At 39.5% G+C, this 10,513-nt stretch overlaps 1 protein-coding gene across 1 annotated transcript in view; it reads left to right on the top strand.

Annotated features, from left to right (window-relative positions):
- Window positions 1-1,262: 1,262 nt before the first annotated feature.
- Window positions 1,263-10,513, top strand: part of LRP5 (low density lipoprotein receptor-related protein 5) — a 37,856-nt gene continuing 28,605 nt past the window's right edge. Inside the window, exons 1-5 of the mRNA XM_009582688.1 lie at window positions 1,263-1,475; window positions 3,024-3,313; window positions 5,363-5,589; window positions 5,935-6,119; window positions 8,928-9,251. Coding sequence (XP_009580983.1) covers window positions 1,280-1,475; window positions 3,024-3,313; window positions 5,363-5,589; window positions 5,935-6,119; window positions 8,928-9,251 — 1,222 coding nt within the window. The 5' untranslated portion in view covers window positions 1,263-1,279. The remainder of the gene's footprint in view (window positions 1,476-3,023; window positions 3,314-5,362; window positions 5,590-5,934; window positions 6,120-8,927; window positions 9,252-10,513) is intronic.

The raw sequence follows: 10,513 nt of genomic DNA, 5'->3' as shown, positions 1-10,513 counted from the left end.
CCTACAAGGTACAGGTTTAGTATTTTGAATCTGAATAAACAAATAATTTCCAGATAATAGTAAAGAGGAGACGATTTAAAACCTCAGTCGTGAGCCATGGTAGCCTAAATTAAAGCACAGCAGTTGTTCACCTGTGAAGCATTTCTAGCAACAAATGGAGATTTGATTGAATCACGTTGGAGAATAAATTGTCTTAAGTTGTGGTCTTTTGTTTTGGTTTTAATATGATACTAAACTTGATACTGCTCACAGTATAAATTTTCAAGTAGCACCTTAAAAATATTGCAGTTACATTGCAGCTACCAATTGCAAGAAGTGGGATGGGGAGGAATCTGGGGATTTGTCAGATAAATATTTTGCCTTTAAATATGCACTCTTTGCCATGGGTAAGAGATGTCTGGATGATTGGAAAGGTTATTGCAGTTTGTGTGGTAGATGGAGGTGACTGTAGGCATGTTGCATGGGGAACTGTATGTGGACATTTTAATTTCCTATCTTGCCCAATGATTATTGATCAGGGTCAGACTATACGAATCTCTTTCCTTATGCCAAGCAAAGTGGGGTAGCACGAGATCATTGTAGTAATGGGTTATGAAATAATTAACCAATAGCATACATATATATATCTGCGGGGCTTATCCCATCTCTAATGCTATTTTGGTTTCTCTGCAGTTTTAGGAATACAAATTTATATGAGTCAATACTTATTCCATATCTTAAAGAACTTGCTTATCACAAGAGTGAGAAAAACTTAATTCTTTTATGGTAAAAAAACAAAATTTCAGAAAATGCAGATTCTACATGGCCTTGTTGTGCCCTGAAAGAATTCTGATGGCCTCTGTTCCCTGTGATTGAGTGCCAAAGGTCACTCCAGCAATCCCTTGTTTCTGGGCAGAAAGTTCAGTAGTGAGACCAAGACATGAATGGAGATAAAAAATTTCCTGAACCTCACTCCCATCCCAAAAAACACTCCCTTTGTGGTGGTCTTTGCAGGTTTGAACTGATGCAAGTTAAATTCATGTTGCTTAGGTTTTTCAGTTGAGGAAGAGTGAGATAAGCCACTTTCAGTCTTGTCATTCCGATATACTTCTCTTTCAACAAACCTAGAGGTACGTTCTTTTGAAAGAAGCATGCTGTGAATTTCAGGAGGTTCTTGCGTAAAAATAGAGGAGTTGTCAAAATATGATTGATACTGCCATTTTAATTGTACCTGCATTAGAGAAGATTATTTTTTCCTTCTTTCTCATGCATCCCACAGGTCATAAATGTTGATGGAACAATGAGGAAAACCCTCCTAGAAGATAAGCTTCCACATATATTTGGGTTCACGCTGCTGGGAGATTACATCTACTGGACTGACTGGCAGAGACGAAGCATTGAAAGAGTTCACAAGATAAAGGCTAGCAGAGACATCATTATTGATCAGCTGCCAGATTTAATGGGCCTTAAAGCAACAAGTGTTACCAAAGTGTTTGGTAAGCATGAGCAATCACAGGATGGATCTGTAGTAGTTTGTAGATGGGCTTGCTTTCATTAAGGAACTGTTGATCACTTGTAATGAGAATAACTGTGGTCTCATACGTTTGAATCATTTTAAAGGAAAACTTGGGAAAATACAGTGTTGCAAAAGAAGTATGGGCTTCCAGTTTTTAGTGATATTTGACATAAATCTTCCACAGCTTCCACTACACTCTTTGAATTTTTGTGAGGAGAGTTTTATTCCTGCCTCCAATCTATAGGAATCATTACTTATTACTTCTGGTGCTCACGGAATTGGTCCATTTTCTGTTGCTCTTTTCTTCCAGTACAAAGTCCCAGTGATGTTCAGTTATTAGAATGCTTTTTACTGTGTTGGGTGGTATAGGCAGAGTTAGTGGCCATTACAATGTTGCCTCAAAGCACGTGGCACTTAACTTTAACACCTAAATCGTACTTAAATCTTAACAATTAAATCTTGCCCTTAGCACGGGATCAGCAGCTGGAGCTCCATGTTCTTCCACTGCATCTGCTGAAAGGTACAGCCAGTGTTTTAGGTCCTCTTCCAGCATTTTGCAGAGGAGTATGTTACAGGACCTCCTGGCTTCAGTAGTAACTCATGAAAGGTGCGTGTTCACCACAGATCTGTCTGCTACCTGCAACATTGGAGTCTGAGCATAGCCGTAAATGGATTCGTTGGTCAGCTATTAAAATTATTGAGAATAGTTGCAACAGAATCACATAAAGTAGGTTGTCAAATTACACCCTGCCGGTACATGGATTTCCAGCCTTTCGGGAAGCTTTACTTAAAGGATAATCAAGTCCTCAAGCTGTAAGTTACGGCATCAGTCTGAAATATGTATGTCCTAAAAAGAGAAAATTAAAAGAAACGTGGTTGAGAGTGATCTTGGAGATTTTTTTTTTTGTGGTAACAGTCTTTAAATATCTAAATCCTTGGTTCCAACAGATGGAGAAAGGCACTCATTTATCTTTTGGTCCTTACTTTCCCCTCCACATTCCCTCCCCATCTGGTCATGGTTGTTCACAGGAAAAAATAAGTGTGAGATTGTGGTGATCTTGTTGGAACTGCTTCTGGTAATGAATCTTCTCAGCTTTAAATTAAACAGCTGGGAAAGAACTGCAGTTATCCAGCTCTTTTCTCACCATTTTGTATCATTGAACATTTGTAAAACTGGTGGTTTCAAAGAGATACCAAGATGGGGTATTTGGCCAAAAATAACCAAGCTGAACATGTATGTAATTACCTGCCTTCAGTGAAGAAATTTAATCTTTGGGGCAACTAGAAGGATATGTTTGGAGCTGTTATTTGTACTATAGGAGGGATAGGACCAGCTTCCTAATCCTTGGGTAGAAGGAAAGAAAGAGTTTTGAATGTTTTTTTTAGAATTCCCTGTTGACAACCCATAGTGTTAACTTATTTTGAAAAATTACAGTTACACTGCATTTCCGCTTGGCCTCCCCCCCTTCCCTTTCCCCGCTACCTCCACAATACACCAATATCTGTTTTGTTTTGGTTTTTTTTTAAGGAACTAATTCATGTGCAGAGAACAACGGAGGCTGCAGTCATCTGTGTTTCTTTACACCCCAGGAGACCAGATGTGCCTGTCCCATTGGCCTTGAGCTGTTGAGTGACATGAAGACTTGCATCATTCCTGAAGCCTTCTTAGTTTTCACAAGCAGAGCAGCAATTCATAGGATTTCCCTTGAAACCAATAATAACGATGTTGCTATTCCTCTTACTGGAGTCAAGGAAGCATCTGCTCTGGATTTTGATGTCTCTGATAACAGAATCTATTGGACTGATGTTAGTTTGAAGGTATTACTGACGTGTGAATCCCCTGAATATAAAGCCACAGAGCAGTTACTTTGATCTAACAAAGGTCTCTGTTACATGATCTGTCCTGCAGTTGCTAATGTTGTCATTGAATTGCACCCAAGGACACTCTTGCAGATGAAGACTGTTGCATTCTTGAATGCACAGTTGGGTGACAGGCATCTTCCTGCTTCAAAAAAAAATCAAAAGTGGCGTCTGCTCATATCAAATGCCTAAGTCTTGGATGCTGCATGTGTTGCATCCATATATGTATCTATTGTAGAAAAGCTGTTTTCATGTCACATGGTAGAGTAATTTAAACATCAAGCTTGGCAACCCCCTGAGCTTTCTAGCCTCTTCCAGTTTTGACTTGGAAGGCAATCTTACTCAATATTAACATTTGGCAGGTGAACTTTGATTGGTTGCTGTTAGTCTGTGGCTCCAGCTTGGCGCAGAAAAGGCCAGGGAACTTGTCCAGTCCCCTCCACACTGTGTTAAGCCCCTGCCTGCCCCCAGTTCTATCTCAGTGTGTTCCCCAGGAGTTTGACGTTTCCTGTAACACATTTGCTTCACATCCAGGTGCATGCTAAAGTGAGTGTTGTGCTGTTCATCAGTGTTACTTCGCTTTTTGAAGTGAATTAAGTAATGGTAGAAAACGACAGATTCGTGTCACTGGAACTGAATTCCTCTGCTTAGCCTCTTAATAGGTTTTCCAAGAGCAATCAAAGTTTCCTTGCCAACGTGCCTAAGCCGTAATAGGGAAAAGCTCACTTTTAGTGACTGCAGGGCACGTGCAGTTTCCATAGCCTCTTTGTGAAGACTAATGAGGGCTGTGCTTCAGCATTAACAGTGCCGCTTGTGGTGTGGATACCTTTCCTTCAGGAACAGTGCCAATGTAATAAATTAGCGTGCTGCAGACACAGTTACTAAATAAATCTCATGCAAGCACATGAGCTATCGTCGTCTTAACCATTTGTAGTGGAAAATACATTACTTCAACTGTGTCAGTGCGTAGATCCCAGTCTCACTCTATGCAGAACTGGAAAACATTTTACTTGTTTGTGGCCTCCTGAATTATCCAGCATACTGTATTTTCACATACGTATCAGCGTATGTTTCAGCACATCTGGATTTTCATTCCCCCTGTCCCCCCACTTCCTGCAGCTTAGCAGCAGGTAGTGTAACTTCAGAGCCCATAGTCATCTCCCTGTTGGTGACCACCACTTCCCTGATCCTCTCCTGCCTCTGATTATATGAGGACTCGTTTTCAAAAAGGGATTATACTTTTTCTGAAATGTGGGTTATACCTGTAAAAATATACTACATGACTTCTGGTTTTGACATTTACCTTTAAAAATAAAAAGTCTCTTACCCTGATACATTCATATATCAAATTAGTAAGAAATTAACAGCTGAAGTATTAGCAGGCATGTAGAATGATTGCTTAGTCTTGATAACAAGGGTGGGTAATTGTACGTTGGTCCTGGAAGTTACCAGTGATTTACCTGGGGGTTGTTTCAGTGCTCCTTGTTAGGAGTGGCTTATTTATATGTACACAGTCCTTGCCCTAGGACCTGTTTTGTTGAGTGTGTGCTAACTAAAATGTAGATGGGATCAGCAAGCTTGTTCCAGGTGACTGATCATGAGAAACAATTTAATTCAGATTTCTCTGAATTGAGATGTGTTTCTGAGACTTAAAACATTACAGCGAATTAAGTAATTAAAAAAAAAAAAACTTTTTGTGTGCAAGTAGAAGAGAGGGAGGAGGAGCAAGGAAGAATCTGCAGATACATAGTGCTTTCTGAAAATCATATCCTTTTAAGATGTCTTGGACTGGTCATCAGAAACCACTAGCTTTCTGAAAATTCAGGTCTTTTTATCCTGTGAATTGCTGTATCTTTTTTGACTACAGAAATTTATTTTAAAAAATGTAACACTGGCTGATTTTTTTACTAATTTCTTTTTGTACACTAAACTTCATAACAATTATTTCTTTTCATTTCAGTGGGGTATCTGTAAATACTGTAATATTTTTAAATAATTGTTTTCCAGACTATAAGCCGAGCTTTCATGAATGGGAGTTCTGTTGAACATGTGATTGAGTTTGGGCTAGATTATCCTGAGGGAATGGCTGTAGACTGGATGGGCAAGAACCTCTACTGGGCAGATACTGGAACCAATCGCATTGAAGTAGCCCGCCTGGATGGACAGCATAGGCAGGTCCTTGTGTGGAAGGACTTGGACAACCCAAGGTCTCTGGCTCTTGATCCTACGAAAGGGTAAGGGACAGTGTTGTTTTTCAAAGCTTTGTGTGCATATTCTTGTACATGACAAATTAATTGGCAGTTTATATAGCTCCGTTTCTTTCGGGTCTTTGAAAAGATGGTAAACGCTCCACAACCCTATGGGGTTGAATGAAAAATTAAGAGTTGTCAGTCATATTTTTCTGCCTTTGTCTAAAAAAGGAGTACTGTAATACTGCACATAACCACGTGGGTTATTCCTTTTCTTTTTTTTTTTTTTCTTCTAAAAGATCTGAAAATAAATTTAGAAAAATCAAAGCATGCAGCTAAACACAATCTTACCTAGCTGATGTACTCTTTTTGTTCCACTTCTCATTGCAGATACATGTACTGGACTGAATGGGGAGGTAAACCTAGGATTGTTCGAGCATATATGGATGGAACAAGCAGCATCACTTTGGTGGATAAAGTGGGTCGTGCCAATGACCTCACTATTGATTATGCGGACCAAAGGCTATATTGGACTGACTTAGACACAAGCATGATTGAGTCATCAAATATGCTAGGTAATCTAGTGTTATGTTACACCAGCCGGTACAGAAATATGCACTGACCATAGTAAAGCAATTGAATAATATGAAATTGGAATAATATAATTGATATTAAATCTGTGTGTGTATTTTTCTTATGAGAGGAAATGGCGAATTAAATGTTTAAGGCGATAAAAAAAAAGGTTCCTAAATTAATAACCGTATGATGATTTATAATGATGGTGGGATATGATGTCATTTCTCTGTATTGATCTGAAACTGCCTGTGTTTTATCAAAGCAGTGATGACCTCTGAGTTTCTCGAAGTGAGGAAAACTTACAGGTTCACTGTAAACCACCCCTTTTCAGTCTGGACACTAATTTTCTGTTGAAGTATTATCCCTGTTTCCAGCTTCAGACTAGTTCTATCGTTCAAAACCAAACCCAAAATACTGCTTGCATTTCCTGCAGTCTGAAAGGTTGTGCAGCTACTTCTGCAGTGTATCATAACATGTTTTGTACACAATTTTACACATTTTTCATTGGAATTTCCATTGGAATTTCGTTTATACATACAAGGGGTGTGCTAAGATTGACTAAACTTTCACATTGATATTGACATGATGGATAAAAGAAGGGAGTTTTGTTTTCTGCAGCAGACAGTTTTTGTATCGATGTTTTATAAATATTAAATGGTTTTCAAGGTTTTAGCTGAGGCAGATATGAATTCCTTTCTGAGAAAACAGACTTTATATAAGTTTCCAAATGTCACACAGTGAATCAATGATAGGATCAGAAATCAAATCCAGAAGTTCCTGACCTGACATCCTATCCCTGTTCCATTTCTAAGGAGAGGCCTTTGTGAGATGGGAATTAATGCCTCTGGGATTCCAATGTAAAAATCAAAGTTTATGTGGCAGAACATACAGTATTTAAGCAAACTCATACAGGATTATTACAGCAATGCTCTGATTGATGACATATATTATTTCCCTGCAACTCTGTTTGTTTGTTTGTTTTAATCTGTGAAAAGCTACCATTAGAGTGAGATTTTTTTTTTTTAGCTGTTATTGTGTGTGCATATCTTCAGATATAGAGAATCTACTAAGCTCAGGAAAACAGAGAGCGATGCAGTTTTGGATTCCGAGGCTATCACTGATTTTGCATTTCTTGTATTTATTGCTTTGGGATAACAACTACTGAATGGCTGTTACTGTTTAGAAATTGCAGTAGGATTGTTTCTTTATCTAGAGTTGGCTTTTTTCCATCCAGAGTCCATGATCTATCAAAGCTCTCACTAAGCTTCTGCATTTTATGTAGAGAAACAAAATAGCCAGAGGCAAACTTGAACTCGAAACTGATTGTGGCATTGAAAAGAAACACAATATTGAAATCATCTGTGGCAAATTAAACTGGTTCTAAAGCTGAACCTACTGTTAACATTTATTTGTGGTGAGAAAGTAGAAGGATGAGCACTGAAGCTAACAGTGTTGTATGATGTCTTTTCAGTTAGTAGATTATAAAGACTTAGGTAGACTTCTAGCAAGTGGTCTCACTGGTTAAGAAAACATTATTATACTTGGCCTACGTTATGCAGTGCTGGTCTCCTTGCCAGGAGAGATCTGAATGAGTGTTGTTGATAGAAACGTCTATCCCACCAGCAAAGAATAAAGCACTCTTAAGTGGATGAATGAATGCTGTCCCAGCTTAATCTTGGGCATTATAAGTATTACCCAGCAGGAAAAAAAATCACTCTTTTGGGAGATTTTCCTCCATCTACCAACTATCAAAATTCAATTAGACAGCTTATCTGCTTCCTTCAAAAGAGCCTATCCGCTGAATTCATCACTGTGGACCAGAATTGCTCTAAGTAGTACCCAAGAGTATGCAGGATGTCTGTGCCCCTAACTTGGACACTTTAGATGCCTAGAAGTAGTTGGGAAGGTTGCCTCTATATTTAGTTCTGGTGGTTTATAGGGAAATGGCTTCATGTTCTAGTTTTTGGGTTTTTCATTCCTTCTCCAGTCTTCGCCAAATGGGAGAGGGCATGATGGAAAGTAGGGCAGGGGAAGAAAAATGAGGTGTTCTGTAGAATCTAGCATTGGATGTTTTTTTGAGGCAGGAGGAGATGATGCTGATGAAGGCTACATCTTCATTTGATGTAAAGTGGCAGAGATTCATAGAGGTTTATGCTTGAAAATGTTTAGGAAGGTGATTTACAGTAAGACTTTATCTACTTTAGTATTGCATGTATGGCAGAGGCCATCTAATGCTCTAGAAGGTGTTAAATCTGTTGTGAATGTTGCTAACTGAGCGACTGAGTGGTGGGACTATTGGGATTTCTGCCAAACAAATGGTTTCCTAATCTCTTGGGGTAGCTGTATGTTAAATTGCACTGCAAAAGATTTGTGTTTCTTGAGTGAAACATCGTAATTTCTCTGTGAATCTCAAGTTTGTTTTGTGTTGTTGCTTTCATGCATATTAATTGGGTTTTTTATTGGCCTAAGTGATTCCTGGATCTGATAGTATCCTTGAATATGTTTTCCAATATCTATTTGGGATAATAAGCATGAGACGTATAGAGTAGTATTTATTTAAATGACAATACACTGGCACAGTTTCAAATTACTCTATAGGCAAGAGGGTATCAGGATAAGGTTTTTGAATCCAAGTGTTTAGGTTACCTCTTGAGCAGATACCGCTTAATAGTGAATCCCACGATGCTGACTTGGGAAATGAGGTTTTATTTTAAAAAGGGAAGAAAAAAATTTTTCTTTATGCCAGTCACACTCTTCAGTTCATGACTTGGGAATTATCCTTTAGTTGATTATCCTTATTTTTGCAGGACAAGAACGAGAAATCATAGCAGATGATCTACCTCATCCATTCGGATTAACCCAATACAGTGACTACATCTACTGGACAGACTGGAATCTTCACAGCATAGAAAGAGCAGACAAGACCAGTGGGAAGAACAGGACGCTTATTCAGGGCCATCTGGATTTTGTGATGGATATATTGGTCTTCCATTCTTCACGTCAGGATGGCTTGAATGATTGTGTGCAAAATAATGGACACTGTGGTCACTTGTGCCTTGCCATACCAAATGGATTTAGGTGTGGCTGTGCTGCTCATTATACTTTGGATCCCAACAGCAGGAACTGTAGTTGTAAGCCCTTTTGTTTGCTACTATATTCTTCAGTGCTTGTGGCTCCCAGGTGCTTGTGATCCCTTTCAGTATAGAAAGGGAAGGGATATCACAAGTCCATTTCAAAGATTCTGGCTTTAAAGGTGATCTTTAAATATGAGGACAGAGTATGGAGTTTTATATCCATTTTTGTGACATGAATTAGGGCCGAAGATTTGTATTTCAAATCTTAGAAATAACAGCGCTGTCAAGTCTGGTCTTTCTTGTTTTACTAGAAGTGCTTCCTAGGTGATTCCACTGTGTGATTGAAGCTTTCCCAGTCCTTACCTAAGTGTGTCGGTAGTGGAAGAGAAATTCTAAACAAAAAATGTCGTCTTCTCTTAAGTGTTTAATAAAGTCAGCAAAAATAACATTCAATAAAACAGCCTCCTAAGTAGTCTGTGCAACGTGCAAATGCACTTGAAATTCATTTAAGTTTGTTTTCCCCCTGCGTGTGATATTATGAGCCTGCCAGTTCACTGGTTGTCCAATAAGAATTAAAGTTTCTAGTAAAAATAGCAGATGAATAGAAAATGGACTGATGACTTAAAAAAAATAAACCAACAAAGCTTCGGCCATCCTGGCACAGTAGCATATAAGGAAATTTTAACTGGATGAAAGGATGGGTTTATGAAAGGCAAGTCTTGCTTGTCTAACCTGATCTCCTTCTATGACAAGATGACTGGCTTAGTCGACAAGGAAAAGGCTGTGGGTGTTGTTTACCTAGACTTTAGTAAGTAACCGTCTCCCATAGCATTCTCCTGGAGAAATTGGCTTCTCATGGCTTGGACGGGTGAAAAACTGGCTGGATGGCTGGGCCCAAAGAGTTGTGGTGAATGGAGTTAAATCCTGTCGGCAGCCGGTCACAAGTGGTGTTCCCCAGGGCTCAGTACAGGGGCCAGTTCTGTTTAATATCTTTATCAATGATCTGGATGACGGAATCAAGTGCACCCTCAGTAAGTTTGCAGATGACACCAAGTTTGGCAGGAGTGTTGATCTGCTGGAGGGTAGGAAGGCTCTGCAGAGGGACCTGGACAGGCTGGATCGATGGGCCGAGGCCAACTGTATGAGGTTCAACAAGGCCAAGTGCCAGGTCCTGCACTTCGGCCACAACAACCCCATGCAGCGCTACAGGCTTGGGGAAGAGTGGCTGGAAAGCTGCCCAGAGGAAAAGGACCTGGGGGTGCTGGTTGACAGCCGGCTGAACATGAGCCGGCAGTGTGCCCAGGTGGCCAAGAAGGCCA

This window comes from Fulmarus glacialis, unplaced genomic scaffold (assembly GCF_000690835.1).
Source record: "Fulmarus glacialis isolate BGI_N327 unplaced genomic scaffold, ASM69083v1 scaffold78, whole genome shotgun sequence".
Taxonomy (NCBI): Eukaryota; Metazoa; Chordata; class Aves; order Procellariiformes; family Procellariidae; genus Fulmarus; species Fulmarus glacialis.
Note: the sequence above shows the minus strand (reverse complement) of the source record. Positions and strands in the feature narration are given on the sequence as shown.